Source organism: Nymphalis io, chromosome 2 (assembly GCF_905147045.1).
Source record: "Nymphalis io chromosome 2, ilAglIoxx1.1, whole genome shotgun sequence".
NCBI classification, from domain to species: Eukaryota; Metazoa; Arthropoda; class Insecta; order Lepidoptera; family Nymphalidae; genus Nymphalis; species Nymphalis io.
The window spans coordinates 3363323-3383938 of NC_065889.1; the positions used below are offsets into that span (position 1 = coordinate 3363323).

The 20616-nt window shown below is 29.1% G+C and overlaps 1 protein-coding gene across 1 annotated transcript; it reads left to right on the forward strand.

The window, feature by feature from the left end:
• Positions 1-1226: 1226 nt before the first annotated feature.
• On the forward strand, positions 1227-17121 carry LOC126774635 (uncharacterized). The gene is made up of 24 exons (XM_050496179.1): positions 1227-1642; positions 2661-2831; positions 3067-3326; positions 3705-3877; positions 4453-4543; positions 4996-5229; positions 5826-6087; positions 6428-6597; positions 7013-7136; positions 7971-8037; positions 8588-8854; positions 9511-9554; positions 9793-9907; positions 10023-10118; positions 10194-10621; positions 11341-11698; positions 11903-12813; positions 12904-12926; positions 13003-14536; positions 14646-14786; positions 14954-15070; positions 15692-15901; positions 16105-16228; positions 16811-17121. Exons 1-24 carry the CDS (start codon positions 1376-1378, stop codon positions 16927-16929), a joined length of 6306 nt encoding a protein of 2101 aa, XP_050352136.1. The 5' UTR covers positions 1227-1375; the 3' UTR covers positions 16930-17121.
• The last annotated feature ends 3495 nt before the right edge of the window (positions 17122-20616 follow it).

Sequence of the window (20616 nt, forward strand, 5' to 3'; positions counted from 1 at the left end):
CCACGATCACCGGTTAAGATTCACGCGTTCTAACCACTAGGCCATCTCGCTACAAAAGGCAAATTATTTCTACCATTAATGCCATCTAGGTATTTTCTGCAAGTCAGAAAATGTGTTAAAAAACTAATTATATATACCTACATATGTATATAACAAACAACATGGTATATTATTCTTCTTAAATGAAAATATATCTTAATTATTTTAATTTGTGTTATAATTGGGCTCTAAACTTTTTTAACTTCTAAATTATATTTAGTTATACAAAAATGTTAGGTACATATTTAATACCTATATTGAAAAGTTATAGGATTGAGTGAATTGAGTAAAGATATAAGAAGTTAGGGAGTTACTTCTTTACTCCCTTGTTTCCTACAAGGGAGTAAAGAAGTAAGATGTAACTAATAGGTTCGATTCTTATTCTACTTATATTATAGTCGAAAATACAGATTTACTTCAACAGACAACAATGCACGTATTACTTTGTAATTATTTTTGTCTTATTTTATTTAATATCCAGTGTTATAATTACTTATTAATTAATCTATCTATTACACTTATAATATATTTATACAATTATTAATATATAAATATATAATATAGATATATATATATATATATATATATATATATATATATATATATATATATATATATATATATATATATATATTATAAATGCGAAAGTAACTCTGTCTGTAAAAAATTGGTATGAAGCAAGCTTAGACTCCGAGGACGGGCATAGATTGTTTTTTTTTACTTAATGCCTGTCCCTCTCCCCCAACCATGCGAGGCAAGGAGTTACTATTAATAATTTCAATAAAATATTATTATTAGTATGTGTTACCGATAATAATATTTATCTTTTGATCGGTTTGAAGTCGGTGCCAACCCCGATACAAAAAAAACTGAAAAATTATATAAACAAACTTCAGAATTTTTTTATCAGATGAATGATTAACGATTACGATTACTCATTGTAATCGTTATTCTTTAATCTGATTATGCCAAGTCTGAACAATAAATAAATTTGTATAAATTTTTTCATACATTAAACAATATATACACCAGTAATTGGATGGTTGCCAATAGTTGGATTAATTCCTGTAGGTTGCTGGTAAAACTCATAATACCTACCTACTAGCCTACTAAAAAAGTAATAATCTGTCTTTGACAGCATTCGTCATTACAAATGACAATTTTTGAGCGTTAGATAGAATCGAGGATGACAGCCGGCAAGAAATTTTGAGAATTGTGACAGAAAAAACAAAACAGTGGTAAACATGTGAACATCATGTTATAATCGTTACCACATATATCAGTATATCAGGAGGCAAATATTACTTGTTTAAATATCCTTATTACCTATTCTAAAATGATAATTGCACTGCAAATTTTAATGTTTTTTCGCGAATCATTGATCGCTGTAATAGATAGATTTTTAAGACCTTATTACAAAAGACTGAGTTTCCAGTTCAAAGACAAAGACAGTTATGATGATGATGATGATTCTGATGAACACGTATTTGCGGAATATGATGAAAAAAAAGGTGTAGTGTTTTATCCACCGGTATATGTACAGCGGTATGCCGCAGTCGTAGATTGTCTTATGGATGAACGTTGGTGTGGAAGTTTGGAAAAGGTATTATAAAAAAAAAATACAAATTTAATCTGAAAGTTATTTTGAAATGTTTACCTACCTGTTATTCAAGTAGATTTTATATAAATTCATTAGTCAATATTAAAAGTATTAAATAATTGGTAAAAACTCTAGTAATAAATAATAAACTTCAAGTTTTATGGTAATGGGTGATTGAAACTATATAAGGAGGTGGGTTGATTTTTTTTTTTTTCGTCTATCGACTACTTAATGTGATATCAATTTTATTAGGTAGCAGACATCATAATAGATATTAAAATAATTATATTAAGAATAAATAAAATGAATTAAACAAAAAAAATCTTTACGTAGATTTTATGAACATTTCTTCAGTGTTTATACACTGCTTTCACTTGTTGAAGTAAAAATTCTGGTTATTATGGAAGACAAAAAGACGAAATACTCCTGGTATTTTTATTTTGAGGCTGAGCTACATGAAATGTATACTTTGTATGTTTTTAGAACTTCTAAGTATCGATAAAATGTTTCACTTAAACAGATGCGAAAATCACTATCTGTTTTTCCCCATGGTAATAATTATTAGGTTTTGAAAAAACATTCGCAATGACTTCCAAACTCAATATTGATATTTACACTATGCTAACACTTTTACAGTGCGACAAAACACTTATTTGATTGCAACTGATACTGAAGTGCAACATATATTTTTCCATTTAGGATAGATGCACACAGTGAACCAAAATAAATAAGTACTTACATAAAAGTTTATTAAGAATAGTATAATCGTGAGTTAAAATAATATGGTTCATGGAACGCTTCTTTAAGAAATTATAACTTAAAGACCGAATAAACCACAAAAATGTACAAATAAGTTGAAACACTGTTTTTTGCCAATAACTTTTTTGACTTACTACATTATTTATCATGTAAATTTTACTGAATGAAAACTATATATCTTCAACTTTTTTAGTATGTGATGGCTGAAATATTATTCTTATAAACCCTCGTCATTTTAGCAACTCTAACTTTAAATTTACAGGTTGTAGATTTTGGCTACCACAATATGAGTTTCATAAAATATTTAAAGGATGTACCAGGTTTGAAATATATCCTTGGTGTTGATATTGAAACTATACCAGTTCGATGTTCTTCTGACCTTCTCGGATCTGAGAACTATGTATCAAAGAGAGAAAGCCCATTACAAGTAACTGTAAGTTTGAAATACCAGATTTACTAAAACTATTATTATTTCTAGTAATAGTAGTTAATAGTTTATTGTGGAATATATGAATGACTATAGTTTTTTTATATTCTACAGGTTACCTTGGGTGTGATTTCGTATCTTGTTATCAGCTACTTAAAAGCATCCATAAATATTTAAATAATGTTAATATTCTCTTTATCAAATCTCAATAGAGAATTTTTTTTCTGCTTAATTATTTCAGCTGTACCAAGGTAATGCAGCAGATCCAGACTATAGACTAATAGGATGTGATGCCGTTATAGCAATTGAGTTGATAGAACATATGCTTCCTCATGATTTGGAGAGATTTGTTCATACAGTGTTTGGATTTATAAAACCGAGGGTTGCCGTTATCACTACACCCAATGGGGATTTTAATGTTCTCTTCAAAGTTCTAGAAAAAAATGGTCTTAGAAGGCTTGACCATTTCTTTGAGTGGAGCAGAGAACAGTTTCATGACTGGTAATATGAATAATTATTTATAAAAAAAAACATTGAATATGTACTACATCTTTAAAATAATCTTTCATTTAAATGCTTTGTCATTGAATCCTGAGTTAAATTCAAATTTAAATCTCTAACTCATCTGAAAATTAGTTGAAAATTAAATACATTTTTCATCTTCATAACTCAGTCTATTGGTTAATAAAAAAGATAAAATAATATTTTATGGATAAATCAACACTGAATTGATTTTGTTACGTATGTAAGTTAATATATTCTATGCTTATTGTTTTAATCGTAATGCAGTATTTAAAAAAATATATATTATATAATTTTATGGGATATTTTTGAAGTTGTGTAAAATGAGTTATTTTCTCAATCTACTATTTTTTTCAGGTGTAGTAATATTGTTACTCGCTACCCACATTACACAGTTATGTCTAAAGGAATTGCTCCTGGACCGCCTGATACCTTACATCTCGGATGTTGTAGCCAACTAGCACTTTTTTATGCAAAGGATTATCAAAAACAGCCTGATTTAAATTTGGACAGTCTGGCTCTTGTTGCAAGTTAGTATTTTGTAAATTTAATGTTAATACAATTGGGAACCATTGAGGTGGACTAATTCAAATAAAAGATGTTGATATCATATTTTTTATCCGTAACAGCCTGTGAATGTCCCACTGCTGGGCTAAAGGCCTCCTCTCCTCTTTTTGAGGAGAAGGTTCACACTATTAAAAAATAGTATTTCACACTATTTTTTATCACAGGTTAAAAAACACTTTTAATTACTTAATTCTTAAATATTATTTACTAACACAAAGTGAAGCTGTTAATACAAAAAAAAAAAAAACTTTTTATTGGTGTATACCACCATTGTGTAAACTACCACATTGTGTTGACTAGATATTGTTAGAAAACGATAAATATACCATACACTCACCTCTTCACTATAAGGGCAGTATTTTATATTTTAAATTATCAAAAAATTGCTATTTATGTTAACTAGTAATAGTACAAAACACTTATTATTTTATTTTATTATTATTTTATTTTATTTGTTTTTCTTTTTTGTATATATAATGACGATGAATAAACAAAGTCTTATTTATTAAACTTAATGCATTACTCAAATTGATTCCAGAGGCACCAAGTCCTAATACTTTAAGTGACATGGCTGAAAGTTGGGAGACTCCAGAATCAATTTCAGACAATATGCTGTATTTAGAAAACAAGTAAGAATTATACAATTTCTAACCTAATCTTACGGCCGTTATATTTAAAATTGAAAAAAACAAACTACAAATATAAACCCATACATATATTTCAAAGGCTGCTCTGCGTTACTGTTACTTTTCTCAAGAAGAAGTGAAAATTGAAAAAATATTTTTTCAAATTTTACTAGATGATTCTCAGATAATTGTTTACTTTCATATAAACAAACAAACTTAAGCTTTATAGTATTAGTATGGATATTTTTGTATTCAACTTGCCATAATAAATTAAAATATTATTTTTAATTAAATTATTTAATGAATGTTCCATTTATAAAAACTGTATAAACATAATAACAAAGATGCTAAGCTTATTTGGACATTAGATTACATATGAAGAAACTTTTTTTAAATTCCATATATATTAGAAATCTTATTAAACATTTCCTTCTATATTAACTTTTCCTTATCAGCGATGAATCTTATACCAAATTATTATATAATCAGCAGTCTTTTATGACAATTGTTATAACAACACCATCATTTTCTTTGGATAATCTTGGTTACCAAGACAAGATATTGCAATGTAATTTGGACTATGAGTTAGAAAAGAATTTCTTGTTTGACAATGATGTGTACTTAAACATACTTATACCGAGAAGGAAAAAGATGTATCGAGTGTATGAGATAGAAGATGTTGCGAGCAGGTCTCTAGTTTTGTAATTAAATATTATAAAGTATTTTTCTATTTCATTCAATTGTCATAAAACACAGGTAGTAGTAAATTAGTTGTAATATATTTAATTAAATCAATATAAATAGAAACATAAACCACTGTAAGTGATAGCCCCCTCTTTGCATATTGTATATACCAGTTATTTATTTTTGTAGCATTGTATATTATGTGCAATAAATAATAATAAATCAACGAATTAAAGAAATTAATATGTATTTATTTGTAGATTGTGTTCCTTTTTACATATATTTCTCAATAATTGAATGACTGTTATTCTATTTTTTTTGAGTTTAGTTAGCTTTTCTTCTTATTTCAAAATTATCTTCAAAAGTTCCTATAATAATTCGTCGACATTCAAAACGAAATCTTTTCGTGAACCCATAATGAATTGATATTCATAGATTATTCGCGATCTTGACCAATGATATCGCGTCAATTCAATGTCAAAATTATTTATATGTCTACTCTTGTAGATGGCATGGGCTATACTTGAATGTGTCAATTGTTAACTATGTATTATTTTGTGATAATGGCTTACACTAATTACTATTTCCTTACTATCTATAGATTGAATTGCTCAATGCTGCAAGTAAAGAAATTCTCAAAAGTCACACTGGGTTTATTGGCGAAGAATAAGACTGATAATTTTGATCACACTAGAGAAGTTGTGGATGAGATTCGACATTTGACGAAGATGCTCAACTTTAATAAGGATCAATCAAACGAAAACATCCAAAGAAGCATTTGGTTCAATATAAACTGGGGAGAAAACGCACCATACTGGAACCAGTACTACAAAACTGTTAGAGAATATAATTATCCTTTTAAGGTTAGATTTTCGTTTTAAATCATCTCTTAGCCTTTTCCAAAAAGAAGTAGGAAGGGAAAGATTCTTCGTAATGGTGAAATGCCACCGCAGCCATGCCAGCTCAAGGCTGCTCTACAGTTTTTTAGCGAAATAAAGGAATGCACTTTTTCGTTGGAACTTCATCCACTAGTGATGCTCTTATACTATCATTTACCAAATAGTCTGTAAATTCTCGTAGCCTTTTTTATTATCTTGTCCGCTCGAACTAGCGCCTCGAGAGGAGAGTCTCTCAATTTGAGTTGGCCAAACGCGCCTTGAATAGCTTCATGTAAATGTTTTTTTTTGTAACTTTTACATTTAGATTAAATCAGATGAATGCCGCATCCTAGATGCTATATCAGAGGAAATCAATAGACTTATAGACGTAGATCAACCTTTAAATTTCGCAACAGACACGCAGAAGTTAGAAATACCTATTCATCAATTAATGGGAGCCGTAGAACATATTACAACGGATGTCGACAAAGTGAGGTGAGTGTTCCTTGTGAAATTTAGACAAATATAATTATATACACATATATTATGTATAAATTGTAAATTATTCATACATATAGGTAACATTACAGATGATAATAAAATTTGATATAAAATTAAATGGAAATAGAAAAAAAATATTATTTTGATATATTTTTATTACTTGTTGTATGTATTAAATGTGTTACTATTATTTTTAAGTTTGCATTTGGAATTTTGTGAATATATAAATTTGCTTAATGTTGTTTACATTCTCTATTCAACAACGGGTTGACTCGAAGATTAGGCCTTTTGTCATTATATCTGCCTTTGTAAAATTTAATGAAAACAAATAATATTTTAGAAGTAATATTAGCATTGGCATTTTAAAGAAAAAAAATCAATAACAACCGTTTTTCTTTTGTGTTTGCAGGGAACTTCTCGAGTGGAATGGATATGACGTAGTGGACGATGTAGTGATCCATACTCGACTAACAATTGACAATATCTCTCTCTATACCCAAGAGGAAGATTTGCGAGAGGACACTCTATCTGATGTAAACAATCAATTTGAATTTGTTAACTAGTTTTTTTTTTTTTTTTATTTAAGTTTTATTTGAGAATTGAAGTTACAACTAACTTTAATGATCAAAATTTTTACAGAGACGTTTGTCTCTATATATATTAACCGTTCTATCTATAATATATTAACCGTTATTTATTTTTGTTTCAATTGTTTAGTTTTCAAATTAACATCTGATGCGGAAATTGCTTTATTTTTTATTTTTTTAATAGTTTAATAAATTTAAAAGATGCACTCCTATATGTTAACCTTTCTCTTTAGTAATAAGTACTTTTATAAGTAATTAAATGTTATCTTCTATGAAAACATGTTTTATCTTTATACCCAAAATTTACTTACAACATTTTGACTTAATATAAACGCCATCTTGTTTTTTCTGAACGGTTACTATTTGAGATATTAAGTTATATGACAACATGATGATTTACGGCTTTCACTATAAATGCTGTTTAGCGGTGAGTAAAAAGTTGCTGTCTTATTCTTTCAAATGTCAAAACAATGATGACAGAATGAGAGAGTTGTAAAACCCTTAAACAACATTTATAAGTGAGGCCGTTAGATTTTTTAATGTGTTTCATACATTCTTTTTTTAAATTAGCTCCGAATATCGAATTTGGCAGAAGTTATGTGGTAATGTTACCGTTTTTAAGTCTTTACGTCGGAAAACCATTTTGAGAGACCGAAATCACTGAAATTCGACAACAGTGTTAAAAATATATCCATAGCATGTTAATTACGTTTTAGTTATTATACTTTATTATTACGATGAAGTATAAGAAATATTCTTAAAAAAATGCCCTTTTTGCAGTGGGACACGTCAGATGTATATTCCAATACAATATCAGAAGGTAGTGCGACCCTACCGGATTATAATGGTTTGCGTTTAGTTTTTAACATATTTTTTTAATAGTCGCTCTTTATTTTGTTAAAGAAACTTGTAAACGTTGCTTAGTGGTGTTTAGTTAAACACTGTTTTCTCTTTTTCTGTCATCATTGATTTGATATTTGAATGAAAAAGACAGCATTGTGTAACTAGTCGCCTGCTAAACAACATTTATGAGTAAGCCGTTTTGCTATATTTTTAACCTATAGTTTCTACATCACTTTATATTTTTAACAATTAAATTACAATTTTTCGTGTGAAAGTTCAATCGTACCTATAGCTCGATTAATATTACACGACAAAAAAAAAAAAAAAACATTATTCGAATATTATGTATTTTTTATTTGTTATAAGCTTTTGTTCGAAATGAATCATTATAATCTAGTAAATATGTATTAACAATGCACAATTTAAAAAATATTTAGTCTCCGTATCGACAATACCGTAAATTAAATACCAAACAAATAAGTTACAAAAATAAAGTTGTATTTTCCATACATGAAATGCTTCCTCAGAATAAATATAATCATAAACGCTCTTAGGTCGATGTCTTCGACGTGCTCTCGATCAGAAAGTCCGTAAACTTCGTAAATTACTTACCGCGGACGAAGATATTACAACGGAACTAGATCGCATCGTGTGTCGCTTGATGAAATTAGCTCTATACACAACCAAAGAACGCCAAGACCCACCACCAGCTAGTTGGATGCAGTGCAAGCTATTTGATCTACTCACTCTAACGGAAAAGTCTATTGAAAGAAGGAGACGACACTACCTTGAGAGCTATCCATTAAATGCCATTGAATACTGTGAGAATATTGAAATCTAATTAGTGTAATTTTTTTTAGGAAGGTAGAAGTGCACCGTCAGCAGACAAATAAATATAAATGCAGATAAATAATATTATACTAACCGTAATTTTTAATCATGAATTTCTCAGATATTTCGTAGTCGTCCTCATCCTCTCTTTCATCCGATAAATCATTTATGTTAATGATAATTCGTCCTGAAATTGTATCTGTAGCCCCCGTCTCTACTCTAGATTATTTTTACTCTTACAAACGGAAACATGTCTTGAAGCCGATTTATCTGAACTTTAGTTTTAATAAATTAATATTTACGTACATTAATATTTACAAACATTACTCAAACATATGTAATAAATAATATAATCGTAAACATATTAATAAAATACCTATATCGAAGTTCCAGCTAAAATTTACCAAGTGAATTTTTTATCAAGTTTTGTTCACAAACAATCGAGTAAATAATTTCAATATTTTTATACAAATAATGTGAATCTGTTTTATACTTTACTTTAATTTCAGGTAATCAAAGGCATAACGATAAAATTATTATTAACACGATCTCGACCAATGAGAATACAGTGTAAGTTTAGCTTATAATTAGAATTGCTGTGTATGTTATGTCGTATAAACAATTTAATTCCTTTTTCAATTTCCAGTAAAGATATTGTTTCTAAATATAACGATGTCGTCGCGCCATCAGGTATTATAACTATTTATAAAAAAATCATTTTCCTTTTTTTAATTATATAGCAGGAACGTTGGCTGGAAAATCAGACACCTGATGGTATGTGAGAATAATGAATTATTCCCCTATTGTCCATTTAGGGACAAGCTAAGATTTTGGATAAGCCAATTTTAACCACAGATTGCGGGATCAAACCCAGACATGCGCCAATAGATGTGCTTAATTTGTGTTTATTTAGCGCTTGGCGATAAAGGAAAACATCACTGAGGAAGCCTCCTTGTGTCAGATGAAAATCTGCAGCGACGTGATTAAATATGCTCCAAACCTTGTCCTTAAAAGAAGATGCGGCTTTACCTCAGCGGTGAATGGTATATAACAAGAGCGCCTTACAAACAGCCTAACCTAGACTAGTAAAAAGAAGTCATCACTATTAATTATTAATAATAAATAATTATATAATTGTACAAATAAGTTTTATTGTAGATATTAATATTGACAAAGCTCGCCAAGGAGCTCAGTTAGCAGATTTTGAATTTGATGATGCTGTTAGTGTGACAAGTAATGATCTAGAAGAATATGGTAATGTGAATAATATTTATATGGTTATTAAGAATTTAATTTATAAAACAAGTTTTCAGGTTGTGTTGTTTTCAGATGATTATCACAATGATATTAATTCAATACATGCAGTAACAGAAGAATTTAAGAATAACGTTATAATGTATCCGTTCGATGAGGTTCATGATATAAAAACAATAAAGCCACAAAATAGTGATAACAATGAACGGGGCTCTAGCTGTGAATCCAATAATTATACATCTAATGAAACCCTTCCAAATGATGATGATAATAGGAAACTAAAAAGTCCATTTGCAACTACAACGAATTTCTCTACAATAAGCAATGATAAATCTAGTATACATTTGAGTGTGTGTACAAATCAAAATAAGGCATTCAAAAATAAATCAACTAAAACAAAGACCGTTAAAAGGGTATCTAGAAAAATAGTAAATAGTCAGTACAAAGTTAAAAACAAAAAGACAAAAGAACATCAGAAGCTGCGATCAACATTATCGAAACCGGTAAAATATTTTAAAAATTAATTTGTCTTGTGTCTTCGTAACGTTTTATTTTCAAGTTCTGCTTACTTCTATTTTATTTTAATTATGACTGAAAAGCAGGATATTAATTGCCAAAGAGTATAATGATGGAATTGTTTATATGAAAAGTAAAAATATCGTAAAAAAATCTTTTAAAAGTTTAAACATTAAAAGCACATCTAGCCTTTTTTCTCAAATGTGAGCATATAGCAGAGGTTTTCGACCTTAACGCAGTCTTCGATGTCTGCTTCATGGATTTTTTTCGTTTTAGGGATAAATTTAAACCTAACACCTTTGTGTTTTTTGTACCTCGACAGCTTTTGTTATATGTATTCGTATATATGTTATACCATATGAGTATTATATATTTCTCGTATTAACATTTTTGTCATCTGACAATTATTAGTCGCTTTTCGCCCATTAATAAATAAAATCATTTAATATAATTTAATAAGGACATATAATTAATAAAAATTGAACCATTACCATAATTAAATCAAAACCGCCTTGCAATAAACCTTTACATTAAAATTTCCTTCTCGGGAGCTACTTCTGGCTGCAGTGCTATTCCATTGTTGTCGCTAGTTTATATAAAAAAATTACTGCACCTTACTACATAACTTCCGTAGCCAGCTTTCCGCTTAATATTACTGGTTTTTTATGAGTTGATCAATTGAGTTTAATATTTTATTGTATTTCAGATTCCTGATAGCATGATAAATCTTTGCAACCCCGAACAACACACCGTAAAAGACATGAAAGGTGTCTGTATAGATTCGTCATTGAATTGTCATATGAGTACTGAGAACTTTAACGAACTTGAAAAACAACGCGACATAGCCGCTACTGAAGAGAGTTTGTTTGTGGGAATAGTTTCAGAATATGGCGAAGAATCGATAGCGCTACGTCGTAATATTGGAATTGATCCAATTCTTGATTTTGAGATTATAGATAACGAAGTGTTGGAAACAGTAATAAATATATCAAAAGATGATGATTTTCTTTTAAAGGCAAATATGGACACAGAAAATTTAACGCCAGAAATGATTTTTATTTATGGTAAGAAAATCAACAATTATAATATTATATTAAGGAATTAGAGATTTTTCTTCAATATTTCTAGTAATAATGTATGACATGAAGGTTTTATAAGCTTCAATTAAGAATCGCCTATTTAAATTAAATATTTTTTTATTATATTTAAATACCTATAACTAACATTTTGAACAAATTAGCAAAATAAAAATATTAATATTTTAATAGATATTAACGAACCGAGTACTTCAAAAGGCGTTCGACATTTGTCTACAGACGCCCAATGCGGACCAGATAATTCTCTAACATGTGCAACTATATCGGCCACGACTTCATCAACTATAATACCAAATTTATTTCCAAATGGCATGAAAATCAACAATTCATTTGCTGATATACTAGTACATAAAAGAACAAATGATTTTAGTACGTGCACCGAATTAATGGACACTGCATCAAGAATAGCTGGTCTGCCCATCGCTACGGGTATCAAAATTAAGGATTCAGATATTGACATTATCGATATGAGTAGAGTTAAATGCTCAAAAACTGTCCAGGCGAACGATGATAAAGAAATTAAAAATATCTCTAATTCTTATGAAAGTGCAAAGAAAACTAAACTAGCAAAGCTGGCATGTAGCCCTCTTAAAATTGAAAATTCAGGTTCTGAACTTTGCGGCAGTCTATATGGTTTGCCAAGATCGCCGCCACGATTTATTATTACTTCAAAAAATGCAAGTGATAATGAAATTAAACTCCTAAGAAAAGATAATAATTTTACTGAGAGGTCTCAGATGAGCTACGCAAAAAAAAATTTAATCTATGGAGGAATTCATGTACACAGCTTTAAAGAGCGAACGATTTCTGAAGATGTTGTTTATCAAGGTAATTGGGTAAATTCAACTAATTCTCAAGAATTAATCAAAAGAAGAAATATGTTACTAAAAAATAAAAAAAAATTAAGTCCCAAAGAACCCACGGATACTATTAGAACTTTAGAGAATTTGGGCGTTTTTAAATCGACAAAATGTTGTATGAAACCAACAATCAAAAAAATTAAACTAATAAATGAAGGAAACAAAAAGGCTGTCAAAAGTAACATAAGCAAAGCGGTTAAATTACACAAAACAATAGTCAAGGTATAATACTATAATGCATTATATCATTAAATGAATACTTCATTATAATATATTCTAATAATTATTCTAATTTTTCTTACATATTTCTAGGCCACGTCTATAATAAATGTCAGGTATGCCAAATTAATTGTTATACGGATAACGTAAATATGTTGAACTTTTAATTTGTGTAAGCTATTTACTTTTCAGTTCACTAAATTCACAAAACAGGAATCAGTTTTACCCCAAAAATTTCACGATTGATTTGAATTCTATACGTCGAAACATTGACGATAACAAAAGTTGTAGGAAGAAAGACTATGTGCCCATGTACATAAAAAGAAAAAGACAACATTCAAATGCGAATCGTGACAGTAAAATTAATTTCGATCCTAGAGTCAAAAGCTTTGATATAAACAAAGCAGCGTTCTTTTATTCTTTAAGAGAAGAAATTACAAAAGAATTACTCAAATTTACGGAAAATGTGCAAAACAACAACAATTATACAGTACTTCGAAATGAAAATGAAACAAATGACAGTGCAAATAAGCCAATTTCAACGACGCCTACAGAAATAATTGAAAATAATACCTTGAATTTGAATCGCAACCCGCCATCACAAAATAGTTCTCCATGTTCATCGCCTAACAGTGTAGCTACTGTTCGTGCTGTGTTCACACGTAATAAAGCATATCGTAGAGACTCTCCATCATCAGATAGAAGCTATTCTGGTTTTGAATCAGAAAATAAATCTCTTAAAATAAAAAATTGCTCCAAGCGTTATAAAAGTAATAAAAAAACGTCTAATAAGTCAACGGTAATGTGCAGTAACAAAGAAAATATACCGGAATCATCAAAAAATGCTTTTTCTTGCAAAAAAGATGTTCCAAGAACAAGTAAATGTGCGTTTGTTGGAAAAACAAAAAGCGTTTTTATGGCGCAAGCAACAACCGGTCATTCAAAATTACAATTATCTCCTAACCAACCAACAGTTATAAAAAATAATAAAAAAAAACCAAACACAATTTATGATCATTCAAATAATAAACAAGATAATTATTTATCTGATGTGTTAAATTCTAACAAACTATTAAAACACAATTATGATTTCGGCAATAGTCACTCTGATTGCAAAGAAGAATGTTCACCTAACACAAGTTCAAATGATAATATATCGGACTTACAATCAATTGAAGGTGAACCAGTTAATTCAAACAACGATAAGAATGAAAATTCAGATGCAATAGACAGTGTTAATAACAGTCCTAGCAGGTCTATGCATACCACAAGAAGTAGTATCATGTCTGCTATAAGACAGTTAATAGAACAAAAAATACACATTACTGAATGTAATTCTAATGACAGCATCATTTCCGGATCTGAAACTATAATACTAAATGGAGAAGAAAATAATAACATTAGTTTTAATAGCAGCTTATCACCGTTAAGTATTACAACAGTAATCCCTAATGAAAACAGCATAATAGAAAGCGACATTGAAAATTCATTAGATGGACTTTCGAAAATAGATCAAAATGACTCACTTTTTAGTTCTCCGGAAGTTAAACCATTAATGAATACAACAGAAATCGATTCGATTTCATTTAAATCAAGCGATTTATCATCAATATCCACTTCTAAATTTTCGGAATATTATCTTGCTGACAATGAACTTGATAATGCTGTAATAAATGTTAGTTCGGTACAAGACATATTTGATCGGAACGATAGAGATATTATCAATGTGAGTTGTTTTCATATTGGCGTTTAATATATATTTTATATTGGCGTTTTCAAATATTTAAATTAACGGCTATAAATTGTTGAAATTATTTTGGATAAACATTTCACAGAATTTAGACGGACTTTTAGCTGCACAAGCGTTTAGTGGATTTTCAATGAATACAGAATCATTTGTAGGTGATCGTTTAGATAGTGTCAACTTAATTGATTCTGAAACCGGCAGTCTAGCATTAGGTTCTGCAAGGCAAGCTGTAAGTTTATATTTATCTACGCTTATTAACGCATTTATAACTCTATTGTTTTCAGTCAATATAATTATATTGTCTGTCAATTTATTACCCAATGTTCGATAGTAATATTTATATATTTCATAAATTCAAGCAAGAAGTTAAAAAATGTTTGTATTTTTTAATATCAGGTTTCAGAGGAATTGTTTGTGTCGAGTCGATCTTCTGATACTTACGAATCATGTTTATATGAAGACGATATATATGTTCCGAATTGGCTCTTCAATATTATCAGCCAACAGCCATCTGTAAGCTTTCTATTTAAAAATTATTTTAGAAAATATATAAAAAATATATAATAATATAATATATATAATATAGTAGTAGTAGTTTAAAAGTCATATATATTAAAAGGAACGCAAAACATGATGTCCTCTAGACTGATTTTGGCCACGGTGATTTATATATTACTTAATTTGAAGAACTTAAAAAAAAAACAAAATGGCCCAGTGGTAAGAGCGTGTGAATCTTAACCGATGATCGTGGGTTCAAACCCGGGCAAGTTTTCACCCGACCACTGAATTTTCATGTGCTTAATTTGTGATATGATTCATCTCGTTCTTGACGGTGAAGGAAAACATCGCGAGGAAACCTGCATATGTCTAATTTCACTGTAATTCTGCCACATGTGTATTCCACCAAACCGCATTAGAGCAGCGTGGTGGAATAAGCTCCAAAAACCTCCTACTCAAAAAAGGGAGAGGAGGCCTTAGCCCAGCAGTAGGACATTCACAGGCTGTTACTGAAGAACTTCGTTGGTGTGCCCTTATATGACTTCATTTATAATTAATTTTGGTTATAAACGTGTTGTGTTAGTACTTGTAAATTAAAATCAAATTTAAAATAAAAAAAGAAAAACGACTATTTAGATTGCAGAGTCAGAAGTTGAGGACGATTTTCTTCCTATGATTCCATTAGGAGAACCGGTTTTTGATGTGAATGGGAATGCGATGGAACCAGGAGTTGGTTTTGGTGCTGGTGCTGGCGATGGTAGAGGCATGCACAGTGATCAATCCCAAGATAGTTCCGGCAGGGGAACCTCGCTTAGTTCGAGTGCAACATCGTCTGGACAAAACGAAGTTAAGATCCAAACTTTATATCATAAAAATTGATGTCAGCTTAAAAAATGTTAACCGTTCGTATAGCAAATCGTAAATAGAATTTATTGAATGCGAATATACTTTAAAATTTAAATTAATTTAAAACCAATTTTTATTTTCTTCCAACCAAAAAGATCTTCACTAAACTTTAAGAAAATAATATAAATACATTTTTGCTACAGCCTATATTAATAGATTTATCAAGTATAACTCCTCGATACACGCAGTATGTTCATGAACCAATGCATATTAACGAAGTCAGTAATAATAATGACGAAATTAATGAACCTCATAGAAGTATTGAAGGTGAGACAAGTATATATTGTTTTGTTCTTTTTACTTTGCTTTTAATTAATTTTTGCCCAAAAACTATTGAGAAACTATTTTACAATGTGTAATTAATAGACCATTTATTAATGTTAACTCAGGTTAGGATAAATATTTCAATCGATTTAAAGTCAAAAAGCAATTAATTTGAAAAATTTAGAATGGCTGATTCTTATATATTAGTGTAACTTAGTTTGAGCTTCGAGTATGTTAGTTTAGAGAGTGGCCAAAAAAGTTAAAAGATTATTTTGTATAAAATTTTATTCTCATTAATACAAATTGCTTTACGAAGTGTTTTTATTATCCTCGATTTGCATTTACTCTGTCGTAAACAACAGCCAGCTGTTTTGTTTTGGCTAATCGTTTTGCGAGTCGTTGTTAAAAAATAATAAAAATAGAGTTATGTTATTTATCTCAATTTAATAAAATTCGTCATATTCTTCTTCTCTAATTTATATTCTATCTATGGAAAAATGTACGCTCTTTGAGCAATTATTATTCAATTATTAACTAACTGTACAACAAAATGTATTAGATTTATTATTATAAAACGTTTTACAGGGGATACTGTAAACGACTTACCTGAACGAGCACGGAATACAAATACAGTACAAATTACGAGCGATGTTGACGCAGATGTCAGTTCTTTGGATACGGATGCAATTGATTCTGATGATTGAAATTACTAATTATTCTTAATTTAAAAAATTCTTGTAATATTCTTCAAAATTATAAAGTGCGTTAGTGATTTTGGTTGTTTTCCAATTTGTGAACCAACTGTGATGAATTACGTTATTAAATTATCGTATCTGGCAATTCAAATTTTCTTCTCGACCAATTATAAATTATTAAAAATATAAGTTATAAAAATATTTGACATTTTTATTTTCTCTTCCTTATTAATTTACCTAAGGCAGATTTTCAATGAATTTCAGAGTGAATACGACGTGATTATTTTAGTTTCAAAGAGATATTTTTCACGTTTACGTAAAAAAATATCGAAATCGACTTTTCTTTTGTCATTTTATTTCATTATAAGTCTAAGCGTTCCATATATTATTGATTTCATTTCAAATCTCTACTTAGGAGTGGCTTAAGTGACCGATATGAGACTGATTGTTTATTTGTATTAATTGCACTAACGTTTCGTATTAATACATATATGTTTAGACTACATTTATACTAAAAGGTTTTTTAAATCTATAAAAATATGGTCGCACATACTCACTAGTTGGATTTAATTTTTTTTGTTTAAAGGATAAGTATTATTTACCGAAGGATTATGGTTAGGTTTGATCTAATTTAATTAAATAACACACTCAATTTGTTATCCTGATTGGCTTGTCGAGAATAACAATATCGATTAAATAAATAAAATATCACAAGATGTCGAGGAAATGTCTTTTTTTTGCATTTATTCATATTGTACAATCTTATAATATGATCCATTCTGCAAAATTTTACAGGCGAGCAAGAATTCATATATAAAACAGTAGCTCTCGTCTTGTACATAACCATTTTACCAGTAGGTATAGTGAAAACATGCGTATAGTATTTAGTTTTAGGATAATAAATTACTTATTTACTAATTTAATTTTGGTTCTTTATTAATACAATATCAATAGTATTTACTATTATGCAAAGTTATTGGATCGTACCAAAAAAACATATCGATGGTGACTTCTCGTTGCCGATGAACTTTCTATGCTTAATATACAGTAATAATTATCAATTTAATATAAAACTTGTCGTTCGGTACCTAAAGCGCTTATACAGATACAAGGCAGGCATGACATGGCATCGACATGACAATTAACTCACTTCACTTCGAACTTACTAAAGGATCATACAAGCGAGTGGTTTTGGCAAAGGCTCGTTACATGTGTATTATTTGATCACTTAAAATATTACTCGAACCCTTGGCGGTATTTATTGCTAGTTCCTATATTAACTAGCAGCGAACGAATGCTCTTACTTATTTGACAATTTCGAAGCAAATGATCACATAATTACTTTCGACGCAGTATTGTTAGCAATCTCTTGCATTTGTCTTATCACGATACTGCAAGTGGGAACTGGTAACGATTTTATTACGCAAATGTGTATTTGCATCTTATACTATAATGGTGGCTTTATTATTTGGTCTTTTAGCTTTAAATTATACAATTAAATTCGCTTAATAAGTGCGGTACGTATTTGTCACAGCTACCTAGCTCATCTAACTGTCTCGATAACGAAATGAGTTGAAACATTTATTGATAACAATTTATTACGAATAAATCGATTTAACAAATTCATTAAGTGTAATTCTTATAATGCATTAAGAGAAAGTTTTAATATCAATGTTTCGTTTGCGAGTAACATGAATTATAATAGGAAATAAATTGTAAATGTGTGATTATGAATAGAAGAATTGAAAAACGAACGAACGTTTCTGATACGGTGACGTGTTATCGAACGATAAAAAACGTATAAGAATATTGAGAAGCCCTTATCTGTAGTAGTTAAGGTAACTATTACGTAAAACGTTTTTTTATTATTTTAAGGCAGTGAAACTCCCAAATCAAATTTAAGGATAGTTTGGGACGAGATTACCTAGCTAACATTAATATTAACTAGTTCATACCACTAGACATTTTCACATACGACCTCTACATACCGGCCGCATTATATATTACAATATTTACACGTCTTAAACACGCATGCGCGACGTAGTTACGAGGGTATCACAAACACTAAAGCAGGACGCACACTGCAACTCTAATACCTCTGTCATTGAAAGTCCATCGGCTTATTGTACAATATCGCTCCAATTACAAATGACGGAACAAAATTCATACATCTATACAATAACAATATAAATATATTCATGAATCAATCATTTTAAATGAGAAAACTACATAGAAGAAATCTAACACTCTGAAACCATGGATAACCAGTTATACATTATGAAACATGCATTCCTTCGCGAACAATTGATAAATAAAACGAATTACGAATAAGGTCTTAACAACTCTATTTTAATAATAATTATCATTTAATCAAATTTGCAATTTCATAATCAGTTTGATGATCAAACAAATGACTTGAATATAAACAAAATTGTCGGCATTTCATGTAATTGTCTGACTATAAAGAAATTGCAACTCGATATGAATTATAAAATATCTACACTATTCAAAAACAAAACTTAAATTACACAATTATAACAATATAATTATTTCGAATTATTTAACATAAATACACAAGGAATAATAATTCGTACTATAAAATATAACACAGGTAGAAAACGAATAATAGAACTTATAAATTGTTCAACATATAAGTGAACAATAACAATCAAAATATTCATTTAAAATAATCATTTATATTTATTTTTATAATTATATAACTGAAAAACGAGCTGCAAGTAAATAAATCCATATTGTGCACAACAATCACTTTGTATAATACATTTAACTACATACCAATATCATAATTAAGAGTATTAAATAAATACGATACGGTACTATTCGTTATGAACCTAGTCACAAACAACGCACAAAATATCGCTGAACACACGATTAGCAAATTGTTCATAAAAAAACATTTCATTATCTTTACAAAATTTGTACCTACAATCACCGCTAGTCAAAATTAAACATGCAATCATCATTCATAAAGAATAAAGTCTCAAGGCATGCACAACTTTAATGTACTGTTAGATAATAATGAACAACATTTTTTGGATAATTATAACAAATGTTTGCAGATTTAAATTCTTTTCCAACACAGCGTATCTGTTAAATAAATAACTTCCCTATGCAATCACACAGTTCTAATAATAAACATCATTCATATTTGTTATCACAGAAAATTATCTATTTACAATTTTTCCGTACTTAGATTTTGTACGTAGCCTATACGAGCCTCGCGACAATGTTTTTAGATGAATAAGGACTTTCTCTCGAACATTAATTATAGTCTTAAAAAAAAATTAATTGCAAATAAAAATAACAATAATATCCTTAAAAATATACTAAACAACGCGATTGATTAGTAAAAGCCGATAATATATCTGTATAATATATATAATTATATATTGTGATTTTGAGAATTGTTTCAATTTAGAGATATAATATTTATATATAATGTAATGCTATTTACTTTATATTAAATTGTTGTCGATTGTTCATTAAATAGTTGTCGATTTGTTTTAAGGCTAAAATTATGTTCGAGATATAAAATCGTGTCTTCGTGAATTTGACGATGAGTCGAATGTACCAGGTGTAGTTACACAATGATTAGCGTTTCATTAAACGCATCAGAATTGGTTTACCACTTCATCCTTGCTATTTAATGGAATATATAATACTTTTGCCGTTATA